The sequence below is a fragment of the Perca fluviatilis genome, chromosome 22, assembly GCF_010015445.1.
Source record: "Perca fluviatilis chromosome 22, GENO_Pfluv_1.0, whole genome shotgun sequence".
In the NCBI taxonomy this organism is placed as follows: Eukaryota; Metazoa; Chordata; class Actinopteri; order Perciformes; family Percidae; genus Perca; species Perca fluviatilis.
In genome coordinates, this window is record NC_053133.1 from 21,874,966 (window position 1) to 21,890,587 (window position 15,622).

At 39.3% G+C, this 15,622-nt stretch overlaps 1 protein-coding gene across 2 annotated transcripts in view; it reads right to left on the minus strand.

The window, feature by feature from the left end:
- Positions 1-1,198: 1,198 nt before the first annotated feature.
- The window catches only part of tmtopsb (teleost multiple tissue opsin b), a 41,492-nt gene continuing 27,068 nt past the window's right edge, over positions 1,199-15,622 (minus strand). For both annotated transcript variants that reach the window (XM_039790878.1, XM_039790877.1), the window contains 2 exons: positions 11,076-11,309; positions 1,199-2,335 (listed from right to left, as the gene is read on the minus strand). In XM_039790878.1, coding sequence (XP_039646812.1) covers positions 2,039-2,335; positions 11,076-11,309 — 531 coding nt within the window. In that variant the 3' untranslated portion in view covers positions 1,199-2,038. The remainder of the gene's footprint in view (positions 2,336-11,075; positions 11,310-15,622) is intronic.

Sequence of the window (15,622 nt, forward strand, 5' to 3'; positions counted from 1 at the left end):
AACAAGTATGTGTTAATTAGTTAAACACGGATGAGCCCCAATTAAAATACAAAACATAACATAACCAGTTGGAGCAGAGCAGTGTTTAGCCTGCTACTTGCCTGCAACTTCTCAGTATAATTTGATTAAAATGTGAACACTGTGTCCTGACATCCCATCACAACAGAGTAACAATTTATCATACAATATCACATAAAGGGTATTGCTTTAGTTTGGATGTCTGGAACTGATAACCAGTTCATATTTAATCTGTTTGATTACATAATCTGTGTCTCTGCAATTGATAAGGTTCATCCTTCTCCTTAGTGTTTATAATTGCACCCTAGACACACACACACACACACACACACACACACACACACACACACACACACACACACACACACACACACACACACACACACACACACACACAGGGTGTGATTTGTGAAAAAAGGGGGAGGGAGGTTTTTTGATCATGCACAACAACAAAAAAAACATACAAGAATAAAATCCCCTTTTAATACCATGGATATAGTGAAATGAAAAAAATGAAAATGGGACAACGTGGTGTAAAACACAGCGCTTTCAAGCCGGGGACCAGAATTCACTTCGAAGTGAAAACAAAGTACTATCATGAAGGAAACTGTCTTGTTCTGAAAGATTATATTCATGGTGACAGGGCTCGTTAGCATAACATTTAAGAAAAATGCTATTAAAAGGTCAGTTCACCCAAATACGTACAATATGTCTCACAATGTTTATGTTATTGATATTTGGCCATCGCCATCTTGGTTTTTTAGAGCCAGAGGTGACCATATTTGGACGAAAGGGTGGATCTGAGCACACCGCCATGGTAGTGACTTGGCAATCAAAAGGTAGCTACGCCCTAAAGCACTCGCTTTATTGTCTCTAAGTCTACTTTGAGCAGACACGTATTACTGACATTTTGCCTCCATAGGTGTGTGTGTGTGTTTGCAGCCCACATCATTCATTCATGGCAGCCACTTGTAATATTCTACTCTAATGCTCCAAATGCTGTTTGTTTCTCACCAAGAGAAAGGCTGTAATGTAGAACGTTAATCTGCCTCCCATCCTGTAAATAGTGCGTGATTAATAATTCATGGATTAATTAACATTTGGAGCAAAGAAAATGAGAGAGAAAATGACACTACTGACATTTGGAAGAAGTAAATAGAAAAAGATTGAGACAGTGAAATCTGTGACATGATTTCATTTATGTTACATAAGCAAAAGAAAACACAAGACAACACAAAACCATGTTTCCACTAAATGGAGAGAAACAACAAGACGACTCAAATATCCCTCATAACATGGTGAAATGTCCCTATTAAAGGCTTTCATAACAGACAGAGGGCCTACGTACAGCTAAGTGTAAATAAAGGCATAATAGAAACCTTCTAAGTTCTAAATTGCATAAAAATGTTCAACAAATATTTAATACTCTGTATAGAATCCTCAAATATCAGGCATGGAAATGGTGTCATGAAAAAATGCTTACCCTGTTCTTGAACCGAATTATCGCAGAAAAAGAAAGAATAATAAGAATAATCCTGCTAACGGTAGCTACACACTTGAGCCAACAAAATATCTCATGGCCCCGTTTACAAAAAAACACGAAACAATTTATGAAATCTCCGCCAAAGAACGCTGTGCTTCTTCAAATTGTTCCTGAAAAGAAAGAACGCTATTTAGTTGTGTAACAAAGATACTTCATCAATACAAGCAAAAAGCTTCACCTACTTATGTGGCTTTTTTCATGTGTAATCTTAACTTGAAGCACTATGCATAGCCCTATAATACTGCTGTGTATGCAGTGCCTGTGGTAAACAGGATGAGACTGGCATTTTGTGTGTATCCCTGTTTGCCGTCTTCACAGAGCAATAATAATGTGTTCTGGGATTAAAAATGTTCCAGTTTGTATTTAAGACTCCCACTGCGACTTTTTTCACTATTAAGAGGATTTGGTTGTTAATTGGAGACCTGCGCCCCGCTCCCTTATACTTTTTCTGTAAACCTTCAGCTCTTGTTTTTGTTTTTATTCCCTGTAGTGAGCCACCAGAATCAGTTTGGGTTTGGGGGTGTAAGCAGTAGGGGTGTGTGAAGCAGCAGAGTGTCGATTCGATGCAGACGGAGCCACTTGATTGGCTCCCTGCGGGGACTCGTGGATGGAGTTGGGCGTGGGGAGGGCGGAAGAGGGGGCAGGATCGGACACGTGACATTCCTTCTTCTGGCGGACGGTGCGGAGCGTCTTGGTCGGCCGTGAAAATGTCTTTGAGGTGGAGGGTGGCTCGGTGGCGGAGCAGTTAAGGAACGCCCTGAAACACCTGTAGAACTAAACACAAATGGACACATTGAGGATTAATATCATTATTAAAAGTTCAGAAATCATAGCAGTTGTACACAGTAGTAATAATAGTGATAATGGGACCGATAGGACACATGGTCATGAACGTAGTTCAACCAGGAAAGAAACATTAGTGAACATGCTTTTTTAAATAAAGAGACTCTGGTTGAACCTGTAAATTAGATGAATTTGAAGAGGTAAAATCCTATGAATAGCAGCCAATCGGAGATCACCATCAAGAGCCAAAGATGGGGCCCTCACACTGGTGGAGGTGTTGGTGGTGGAGCAAAGCCAAACATCTTACCAGAAGGAGTAAATATCCTTCTACTAAGATGTTTATTGGTTGATGGAAAAAACCTGTAAACATATTTCATTCAAATAATTCAATGAATTACATGTTTTTTTTTTAGATTAATCACTAATAACTGCTTCAAATTGTGCTAATCTCTTCTTTAGTAACAGTAATCAAATAGCAGTGCATGATATGATATGATGAGGCCGCTAATCCTTACTGCACATATTATCTACACTGTTATGACGACTATTATGACGTTTTGTAGAGTGGGCAGTGTGCCACTTTGTTGGCTGGTGGCAGTCTGTGCACGTACTATAAAATGAGTGTGTCCATGGGGAGTGGTAACATTCTGTGTCTGTGTACTGTATGTATGCATGCACTATGTTGTGTTATGTTTCCTAAACAGCAGATACTGTATGTGTATGTTTCGAAGACAAATTTCCTTGAGGACAATAAAATTTGTCTCATCTTAAAAGTAGTAGGCCTACACCTAGCAGCTGTAGTTATACAGTCACAGTATTTGTAAAAGTAGTAGTAGGGGTAACTGCAATGAAAACATATTGGTAGCAGTAGAAGTTCATGTACTGGTATTAGTCGTGCGATACTAGTAACAGTGTATGTAGTAGTAGTATAGAAATATATAGAAGCAGTACACAAAGTAGTAGTTGGATAGCCAGAGTAACATTTGTAGTACTAGTGGTAAAATACTCACAGGTGAGTAGACACTAAAACTAGTAACTAGTACAAGTAGATGAAGTTATAACAGACGTTGCGGTAGCAGTGACAGTAAAGGTACTTGAAGTACAGTATTAGTAGTGGTCGTACTGGTAGCAGTAGAACTAGTAACAGTGGAAGAACAGTGAAAGTAAGTGGTAGAAGTAGAAAAACTAGCGTTAGTAGTGAGTCACAGTAGTAGTTGTAGTAGTAATTGTAGATGATATGCAGTGTTGTGCTTGAACGCGTTCATATTTTGGGCGAACGGGAACTGAACGTATTGTAGCCTATTACTGCCTGATGAACGTTACTGTGAACCCGTTCATTCTGGTGTCTGTGAATGGCACGCTCTCTGTTTAACTTCGTTCAATAGGGTGCCAGATTTCTATAGGAAAAAACACCCAATCTGGCAACACCAGCCACCAGTGTCGCACCGCCGCATGCGTCATCAAAACAAAAAGCATGGAGGCGACGAAGGACCACGGAGGCTTTGTATGATAATTTAAACGGGAAAAAAAGGTCGGTGAGGATATGAAAAATCTTACATTTCTGTGCAAACTTTGACCGCCGGCTTTCAAAAAGAAAACCCGCACTTCAGTCACATCCACAGCAAACCTGAAACGGCACATTGAACTGATTGGATATGATGATGAAATCTGACGCATAGTTTCAGTGTTAAAAATGAATTGCTGTCTGAGGTTCTATATGGGCTGTGGCAATAATTTTTTAAAATAATAGCTCGCGGCAACATATGGAAAGAAAGAAATATGAACTTAGTTAAGTATGAACTATGAACTGAACTAGTTCATTTTAAAATTTGTGAACTGAACTTTGAACTAGTTCATGTAGAAAGTGAACTTTCCCAACACTGATGATATGTATGCGTAGTAGAGTTTAACTGACATCCTTCTTCTCTGCTCCATGTAGGGAGTTGAGCAGGTAGCGCACTCCCCTGGATAAACATAGTGTACTTAGTATACTCTTTGGTTCCACACGTATACTTTAAGTCTACTACATTTCTCCAGGGCGCCGCAGATCAAAGGGCGTGCGGCATAACACATGACACCTCAGTACATCCCATTACATCATCTGAGTGAGTAGTTTCCTCCCAGCACGTTTCCACCCAGGGATTGACAGCAGTTTGTGGTGCTTCTAAGATACTTGAGCAGTTGGCTGACAATTCATCATAAATGAGCCAATTAATTTTTATTACCCCGAGGAAATTATGCAGCTTTCAAAATTAGGACTCCGTTTTAGATCTTCTAGTGTCTCAAATTCCAGTGTGTTAATCGACTACTGAGAACTGTGCTTGGGGGAAGAAGAAAAAAAGCTGTTGCTTTTTAAAATCAAAACCCCAGGATTCTAAAGAGGGAGTGGGAAGTGTGAAGGAGAAAGAGATGTTTGAGGTGAATAAAGAAAACAAACAGAAGAATGGAGGAAAAGGATGACAAGCTGACATCATGAGGCATTACAGGTAAAACCAGGCACAGATTATGTTCTTACGGCTGAGGAGTGACCAAATCCTCACCTGCCACTACAAATCTGTGTGTGTGTCTTTGTGTCTTTGCAATAATATGTGCTTGTGGATCTGCAGTAAAATCTCTTCAAAGACCAAAAAACCAGCCTGGTGATATATGTCACATTTGTCAAATGCTTGTGTACATGTTTTAATCTGGCAGGAAGCAAACACTCAAAAAGAGAAAATGTCGCAAAAGAAAAGCTTTTGGTTTGGCTGAAGAAATGTTGGCAAATCTGGAAAGACAGGATGTAACAAAGGAAACACATTTAAATACACCTTTGAATACACTTTCTGCTTCTTCTATTACTGTAGACAAAAGCTTTCATGTCATGCTGTCACTCATTGTTACACGCCTTTGATATCCTAAACAACTAAGAATAAAAGAAGCAGAGGTATGGGTATAGGGTGTATGTAACTACAACGTTCCCCGTTTCTAGTCAGAAAAAAAGCACTCTTGTTGCATGTCAACACCTTCTCTATCACAACAGTGGCCGGAATAAACACCACAAGATGTATCGGAACAAACAAATGCCGTCTAAAGTGGGAAGCAGCAATGAAATGCCATGATGTATCCAGGGCTGTACATTTTATGATATGAAGTTGTACATATTTGCATTTTCAAATGCTGAATCCAATAGGTTTTAATTCAATGCAATGTTAGCTTTTTCAGGCAAAGAAAAATGAAGAGATAAATTAATTCATAAATACAATTCCATTCAATTATTAACAGGAGAAAAATCACAAAATAAACATGTTTCTGATACAAACTTGTATTTATTGTTTTAGACTTTACTCTAATTTCTGCTATTACTAGACAATTTACCTCTTAAGGCCTCTAAAAAATAAAATAAAGATCACTTATAGTTTAAACAGTTGGAGCCAGGGATGAGGGGTGACAAGTAGACTTCTTTTTTTTTAAGGGGTCACCAACCAAAAAAGACCATCTCACCATCACGGGGAGAATCTCGGGACATACACACGTTTTAAAGGTCCCATGACATGGTGTTCTTTGGATGCTTTTATATAGACCTTAGTGGTCCCCTAATACTGTATCTGAAGTCTCTTTTATATAGACCTTAGTGGTCCCCTAATACTGTATCTGAAGTCTCTTTTATATAGACCTTAGTGGTCCCCTAATACTGTATCTGAAGTATCTTTTATATAGACCTTAGTGGTCCCCTAATACTGTATCTGAAGTCTCTTTATATAGACCTTAGTGGTCCCCTAATACTGTATCTGAAGTATCTTTTATATAGACCTTAGTGGTCCCCTAATACTGTATCTGAAGTCTCTTTTATATAGACCTTAGTGGTCCCCTAATACTGTATCTGAAGTCTCTTTTATATAGACCTTAGTGGTCCCCTAATACTGTATCTGAAGTCTCTTTTATATAGACCTTAGTGGTCCCCTAATACTGTATCTGAAGTCTCTTTTATATAGACCTTAGTGGTCCCCTAATACTGTATCTGAAGTCTCTTTTATATAGACCTTAGTGGTCCCCTAATACTGTATCTGAAGTCTCTTTCCCGAAATTCAGCCTAGGTGCAGAATTACAGCCACTAGAGCCTGTCCCACAATGAGCTTTCCTTAGTATGTGCCATTTCTGTGTCTGTAGCTATTGAGGGGGAGGTGGGGGGGTGGCCATGACCAACTGCCACTTTGCTCGTTTGAAAGCCATGATGTCTCTCTCTCATGGGTGGGCCCAATTTTCTCGGGCGGGCAAAGCAGAGAAAGGGAGTTACACTTTCTTTCTCCTTATGACCTCATAAGGAGAAGATTCCAGATCGGCCCATCTGAGCTTTCATTTTCTCAAAGGCAGAGCAGGATACCCAGGGCTCGGTTTACACCTATCACCATTTCTAGCCACTGGGGAACCATAGGCAGGCTGAGGGAAACACATATTAATGTTAAAAAACCTCATTATGTGAAATGTTCATGCCATGGGACCTTTTGAAGCATTAAATTACAAAACAATAAAGAAAAAAATAAAGAAAGTTAGATCCATGAATGAAAAAATTCAAATTCAAATTATGGACTTTATGAATTATGTCTTTTACAGGTATCTTACAAGGTATTTGCAGGGGGACTGTGGATTTGTTGTAATTATGTCAGTGGTGGAAGAAGAATTCAGAACCGAATCATTGATATTGGAATATTATTATTGGTGCTTTAACTAGGCGTGCATGATAAATCGACTCAATATCGTTATCACAATATCACGTTGTGCAATATTATATCAAAAGTGTCGCAATAAGTATGCAATATTTCGCTTGTTTTGTGGAGCGCTGCGTCCCTTCCGTTGGCTGTGTGGCTTCGTTGTGTTCAATTTAGAGCCTGCTTGAAATGCAATAATGATCATGTTTCATTGGTCAGTTACCGTGCCACTTGCACGTTAGTGCACGTCAGCGCACGGGTCCACTACGTGACAAACCCTATGGAGCGTACAACGTGTGTGACATATTTCAACAGAGTGACAGTGTAAGTGAAGAAATAGATAGAGACAACGAAACGGAATGAATCAGAGAAGTGAAAGAAAAGTTGTGTCCTGTTCTCTTTATTTATTTATTTATTTATTTTATGCTGTCCAACCAGTAAAACACGTCCTGTTCTGTAGACATGGTCCTTAATTATTTATTCATGTTGGACCAGTCCAATATGACTGTCACTTGAAATAAACCTTGTGTTGTAAGAAAACTTGTTTAATTTTTTATGAATCTATTTTGATGCATTTTCCCATAACTTTTGTAATTTTACATATGTTTTAAAATATCGAAGTTAATATTGATATTGCAATATTCATAATCTATTTAGCAATATCACAGAGGGGTAATTTAGTTTAATATGTTGTCTTAGTCTTTATGTATGTCTAGTCTGCCTGACTCTTTGATCCTTTATCTGACCGTGGTTTGTGCAAGTTAGTCTATGGCCCTGACCATGGCTCTGAAATATAAAAATATCAGCAGCCTAACTGTGTATTGATAAATCCACGGTGCTGTCCGTGGTTCTGAAGTAGCAGACGGAAGACCCGTAGATCATTCCCCCTTGTTAAAAATTAACAAATGGACTACTGAATGTAGTGGAGTACAAATTTACAATTTTCCCTCTGAAATTTAGTGGAGAAGAAGTATAAAGACATTGAAATAGTACTTGGGTAAATGTAATTAGTAGGATTGGGCATCAAGAACCGATTCCTACTTGGAATCGTTTGGAGGATTTGGTTTCAAATCCGATCATCGGTTCCAAATTTAACATGCGCAATTTTTGGTTTCCGTAGCAGCCAGGCACTTGTTGTGTTGCAGCCATGGAGCACAGTAAGCGGCGCTCTAGTGTGGCTTTGTTTTACGCCCAGTAAAACTGCAAACCACCATTGAATCAAAATAAAACTTTCCTCTTATTTGTGAAATAAGCATGTGATCCGTTTGAACTCCACCCCTCAAACAACCGGAATCGTTGGAATTGGAATCAGAATCGTTAAAATCCAAACGATGCCCAACCCTAGTAATTAGTTACTTTCAATCACTGCAAAAAATGAAAACAACAACAACAATGGCACCTTGTGAAAGAAAAGGCTAACGGCAGTAAAGGTGTAATTCCCATGATGAGAGCTCAGGTCCGGGGCATGAATCTGCGCAGCGCTTGAAGTCTTCAACTCGCCTCAACACACTGCTGCCATAATTATGGGCTGGGAGGAACTGAAGACTGAAAGTGCCACACAGTGCAACCTCCTGTGCGTTTCTTTTTTTCTGTGGTCCTGAAAGTTCAGTTAGTAGCTCAATCATCTCACAAACACACACATATATACACACAGATGCAAAAATGAAAATCTTCACAACCAGACACAGCAGACCGTCGTGACAAGTCAGTCATCAAAGAAAGTTAAATGTCTCCTAAGCTCTAAAGTGACAGAGACATGCAGTCCAACAGGAGACAGACTGAGGTGGAAGCAGATAAAAAAAAGAAATACAGATAAAAGAGAGTGAGAAGAAGGAAAGGTCACCGTTCCCTCAAAGTAACATCACATGCTAATCAAAATCAAAGCCGCGTTACCTTTTGGAGATTAAAAAGAAGGTTCTTCCTATTCCTGTCCCATCTGTCACCTTTCCCTTTCTCCGTCTTTCATCTTCATGTCCGTTTGTTTCATTCATTCTATTTTCTGTTCTTCATTCCTTTTTCTTTCTCTGTTTCTCGCTACTGTCTTTGACATTAATCACTGCTTCGTCCTTACTATATTTATTACTTAATTTCATTCTTCCTTTCTACCCCTTTTTTCTTCCTTTTTCTTTTTCTCTTTCCTCTCTTTTTATTTCTTTCCTCTTTCCTATCCTTTATCTTTTTCTATCCTTTCTCTCTTTTCTTCCTCCTTCCTTTTCTTTCTTTCCTTCCTCCATCTCTTTCTTCCCATCAACCCTCCTCTTACTTTCTTTTTTCTTTAATTTTGCTTCATATATCTTTTTTTGCCTTCGCCATCCCTTCTCCTAGCACCATAACTAACTGTACATTGTCTTCTTTAATCCTTCTATCCGCACATTTTCATTTTGTTCCTTCTACTTTAATCTCTTCATTCCTTTGCTCCTCACTTTTTTTTCTTCCCCATTCTCTTTACTTGCTTTCTTTCATTCTTGATTTTCCTTTCATTACTTTCTTCTCTTTTTTCTTCCCTTCATCTCTGCTCAACCACCATCTTTTATCAATGTACACTTTGCCTCATTAAAGTATGATTGTGTGCAATGCTTAACTGTTTTGTTTATTATTATTTACACATGGATAAGCTTGTCAAAATGTCCAAAGCAATGTGGAGTCACGCATGAGCTGTCCGCTTCTGTGATGCTCATATTTGTTTGCAGTAAACTAATCAACTAATGACTGTGGTAATGATTTTATTGAAGATGAAAGGCTGCACAAAGCACCTTGAAGTTTGCTCTGCTGTCAATTAGGACGGCCGGTGGCATAAACCAGATTACTTCCTCTTCCTCCTTTTTTTCCTGTGCCTGAATGTCAGTGTATCACTACCATGCAGATGGTGGTGGAGGGCGGCGTATGTGTCTTTGACACCATGATAATAGTTTTGATGTTTTTGCGCAGGGTGTTTATAGTGGATGTGGAAGTGTGTGTGTGTGTGTGTGTGTTTCTGTCTGAATATTTACAGACATTACTACATTAACCCCCCCCTGGCAAATGTATATCAATTTATTCAAAAAGGCAACGCACATCCATCAAAACAGTTTGCTTTGCTAAGTTATGCTGCAACGGCAGGAAAAAAAACATTTAGATATAATGGTGGATGGTGACACGTGGGCAAGAGAGACCGCAAACGTTCTAGTAAAGCGTGAGGTGAGGGAACTTCATAAACTTGAGCTGAGCTGCGGCTGAAACCCGATCATCAGGATTAGATCATCTTCTCACCCACAGCACACCTTTTATTTAGTGTTTAGTCTGCAACATGGCATCATGACTTCGCGTAAACATACACGCCAACTTTCTTAAACCAAGTGGCGTGTTATCTGTACACATTTTGAGCTATCCATGTATACAGCTGTATGAGCTGTATACAGCATAGTTGTGTCGCGTGTTATCGCGAGAGCAACGTGTTATCGCAAGAAGAAAGCGACGGTTGAGTTTAGGAAAAGAAAAACAGGTTGGGTTTAGGAGAAGAACAACAGGGTTGGGGTTAGAAAAAGAACAACGGGGTTGGCTTTACAAATAGAAGAAAGTCACCGTTGAGTTTCGGAAATGCCACACGCGGGAAACGAATCCCGGTCTCCCAGGTGAAAGTCCTTTCTTTTACCCATCCATCACCACCACCACACGCAATCGCAAGGTAATGTAAGTCAACAGAGGCCAAACGACGTTGATAAACACGCTAAAAAGCGAGTATGCGTCTTGATAACACGCCAATAATGGCATACGAATTGCCGTTTCATAGATACGCCATTTCATGAGGTCAGTCTATTTTTAGTCATCGTGTTTGCCCAGCGTTTGAATAATTTCTCCCGCTTACACATATGTGATGTCAACAGTCCCAATTTTACTTGCAAACAATGTGTCAAAAACATTTGAGTGGATCGGAATGCGATTGATTTTGATCATTAAACAACACATGCTGCCTAAAGCGAACTTGGGCCGATGCATAAATCTGAACCACCTCAAAAAACATAACCGGCAGTAAGATGAATGAACCCAGAAGAAGAGCGACGCCTCACCTGTTTGTTCATGAATATATAGATAACAGGGTTGATGACAGTGGAGAACTTGGCCAGCAGTGACGGCGTGATGCTCGCCTCCGGGGTCAAAAGGCCATGAGGGCCGAAGGTTGCGAGCAGAGCAGCTACTCCGTAGGGCAGCCAGCAGACCAGGTAGCACACCACCATGGTGACCACCATCACCAGCACCCGCTGGTCTCTGCGGCGGGTAACCACTGAGCTCCCTCTGCGGACCTGCGAGAGGAAAAGAAAAGAAAAAAACTTTATTGGTTCAGTTTCAGCGGCTTGAATTCTAATTCATTTAGCTGGAAAACTCCGGAGACAATTCTACTTGTACTTGTGGTATGAATGTGGAACTGTGTGAATGTGACAGGTCGTCGTTGCAAATGAGAAGTTGTTCTCAATCGACTTACCTGGATAAATAAAGGTTAAAAAAAAAAAAAAAAAAAAAAGTGTCCCCAGTTGTTCTCGCCAAAAACACCCACCAGCAGAAAACACAGCACATGCAACAGTTGCATATGATGCAGATTTGGGCAACTCTTGGGGTACAATTTTTAAAAAGGAGATTTTGATATACAGTAATTTCACAGACTGCCCTCACCCACTGAGAGAATTAGGTTGTTCTAAAAACCTAAACTTTTTATGACTTGATTCTTACATTTTGATTACTCTTCCTAATAAAACAAGTTTACATTTTGTTCCCATAGGACTCGTACCAGAAATTATGAAATGTACAACATTGCGACTTTACTCACAAAAACTGTGTTATATAACTCACAAAATCTCCTCTTCTGGTTTTGAGGTCTTTATTCTGCAAACTGGCTAATGCATTTTCAATGTCTATTTGTTGCAGTAAAATGCCAATGTTAAACTGCCTGAGAGTGCAGCTCCTCTAGCATCCAATAGAAGCCAGCTCCTAATACTCCGACTGTAAGGGAGCCAAAAAGAAAACTCCTAACTTTTTACAAGAATGTAAATGATCTTCCTATTCTCATCTGCACATTCCCGTGGGAGTTTTGTCATATTTTGGGCTGTCTTTTACACGCACCATCTATTTAAAGTGTAACTCCTGCTGATTCAAGGAGTGTGTGTATCGTCTAAAGAGGGGTGGAAGTGCAAAGCGACTTCTATGTCGTATATACACAACAAACAGCCGCCACTACAACTCTTTTAAACACTGCTGTGAAGGCTTATCAATAATGTCAATGGCAGAAGTCTCCCTGCTGCGCGGTGCAGAGGGGCATGAATCCACTCCCCTGGTTCTTTTATCATGCTGGCTTTAGGTACTGCAATAAATTAACACTCCCAAAAAGAGCCTTGAAGCATGAACCTGCCCCCTGCTATTTTCTCTTGTTATTGTGTTCTCTACTCGACTCTATAGTTCTCATTAGGTCTCACACTGCTGAAAAACTAATTTGCAAATTTATGCCACAGACACCCAGAGAGGGATAAGGTGCCAATGTCCTCTTCTGCTAGAAAAAGATGCTTGTCATAGTCAAACATCCAAGTGAGAGCAGAGACAAACACAATCAATACATCGACAGAGAGAACCCCCACCACCACAACAACAACAACAACACAACTATATCCATTCCATTTTTCATTTCCAGGAGCCGCAAATGCTCTAGTGACATTTAAACCCACAACAATCACATCCTCTCCTGCCAACATATATATTGTATACAAAAACTCCTAAATATTCATAAATAGGGAAATATAATTTCAAAATTTAAATTAAGATTCAGACCGCGGTTCGGGGTTCATCCAGTTGTGTATAAGTTAATCATTTGGACTCGAGCAATACAAGAAGAGACATATTCAGCATCACTGATGCCAGCTCTCCTCTGAGAGAAGTAGCAACTCGCTGCTCAAACAGTCACCAAATATCATGGGCAATTTTTGCTTATGCATGACTACTAATTTTTTCCCCGCAAAGTTTAATATAAAGCGTTGTATCTGTGCATCAGATAAAGACACAAAGTTGCAGAAAATGTCCACCAATTCACAGCAAGGCACATCTCTCACATTGACTTTTATAGTTCTAATTCTTGCTTAATATCTCTGCCTAAACTGTATTGTTGCATGGTGTATTGTTGCACTTAAGCTACATATTGTACTTTACATTAGTGTTAAGTTTAAAAAGAAATAGTACTTTTAGAATTGTTCCCATATTCTTAACCAGGGTCTTCTATCACCTAACATACACTACGTATCAAAACATTTAAATATCTATTTTGGGGATTTGTACTTCTAGAACAGTCAAAACTGTTGTTCATTTGCTGTTTTGATTAAAGTAGAAAAGCTATAATGGAGAAGAGGAAACAGTATTACTGCAGTTTTACAGGCAAATGTGAGCTATTAGCGTAATATCCGTGATATGAAAAAAGGAAACAAATCACATAATTCAGACAGAAATATGCAGATGGATGCAACAACTGCATCATAATGTGCATTAATGCTTAACAAAGTGCTCTAAGATTATTTTTTTTAATAACACCAATTGCTTTTGAATGCCAAATAAAAACAAATAAAGCTCACAGTGAGAGGAGAAACTGTGAAGGGCCGAATAAACTCGCCTCATTTAATCCGTCTCTCTTTCTTTCAGGTTTCAACCTACAGTAAGAGATTTCATCACATTCTGCAAAACTCTGGGGAGGACTTGTGTGTGTGCCCTGCAAGTGAGAAACATGCATGCTCCCTCCAGGTAACCTTACACCAAGGCTGCTAACAGACACCAGTACATAAATTCAAACACTCTAATGCATATAACCCCAACCGGCACCGTCAGACACCGCCTACCAAGAGTCTGGGTCTGCCGAGGTTTCTTCCTAAAAGGGAGTTTCTCCTCGCCACTGTCGCAACAGCCACTGCTAATGCTTGCTCTTGGGGGAATTATTGGAATTGTTGGGGCTTTGTAAATTATAGAGTGTGGTCTAGACCTACTCTATCTGTAAAGTGTCTCGAGATAACTCCTGTTATGATTTGATACTGTAAATAAAATTTAATTGAATATGTACAATATGCAGACAGCAGAAATTGAACACACTCCCCACCTGATGCCAATCTTGATCATCTTGAGAATTGTATCTGTCTACCCATAAAGTTATATTTTATTGTGGTAAATTAACAATCCTGCCAAAGATCTTCACACAGCATTAGATTATAAAAGCATCACATCATAACAAAGCTGTGAAAATTAATGTTTTTAGTTCATTCTGTGTGATTCTTGTGTTAAGATTATGGCAACATGTTTTTTTTTTAATGAGTTGAATCACTTATTGGTTTGCTAATTTGGCTGATAGATTAATAACCTGTGAGGGATTCAAAGGTTTAAATCAGCTGTGTGTGTTGTGGACTGTGCTACATGCAGCTCCAAGCAAGATGAGGCAAAACTAAGATGTGAGATAAAGACAGTTATCTGTCTGCCTTCAGTCTCGCTGACAACTCTGTACAAATTGGGCTTTATCAAACAACAACATCACAAACAGCTATCTCAACTCAATTAGTATGTGAGAAACTGCATACTGACTGTGATTTATGTGTTTATTTTGCTCAACAGTTCTGCCTATGAAAAAACAGAGTTTATATTTTATAAAGTTGATATAGCTAACAAGTTAGCAAACTTCCCTATTCATTGGAGTTGTGTTTGGGTCCACCGAATGAATGTATGTCCAATATTCAGTATCATTTAACCTTTGTTTTGGTTTCCTAAGGGGAATATCTGGCTTGTTATCAGCTAAATGATCCACTGTGTTCACCAGCTAGTTGCTAACTTTGTTTATCTGGTATTTAGGCAAGGCAGGTAGCTTTTTTTTCCTAACAGCTGCCTGCCGTGCCTTGAAACAATTCTGATGAAGGCGGTGAGAGTGGAATAAAACAGTAAAGTTGAGGGTAAAAAAACATAACAATGAACTGAAAGATGGTAAAAGGCTCCATAGTGCTGAAGGGAGCTGCAGATTAGGCTATGGGTTTGTCGTTACTTATACTTAATTTTGGATTGTCGTCCAGATGCTATGCAGCGAAAAAGACAAAGGAAGTGTGCAGGTCAGGATGATAATTTTTAGCCAAAGAAATTGTTTTACATCTGCCAACCCCAAAGTTTTTTCATTAATGGCTTAATAAGTTATAATCTATAAATCATCAGTAAATTATTCAATTCAAAATTATTCAAAACGTATTAAAGTTAAAATCCACCTACAAGGATCCATCAACATACGATACCTGCCACCTGTGCTTCTCACTACATCTGGCTCTGTTTATCTCAGTTTCCCAGTTTAATCAATTCAGAAGGCATCATTCAGACTGAAGTCGGAAGAGCCACTTTCTCTCTCTGTGTCTAACTCCCTCAATCTTAAGGCGCTTAAAGGCAACTTCCAGCAGATGTGAATTCATCTGCCACTCTGAAAACTGCACCAAATGAGGAAATACACCCATCTTATCAGTCTAAAGGTCAAATTCAGGCTGGAATTGAGAACATCCCATCTCGCAGTGAGGGAAAATTGACCAAATGAATTTCAGAAGTCTGGCATGATCACCGACAGGGAATT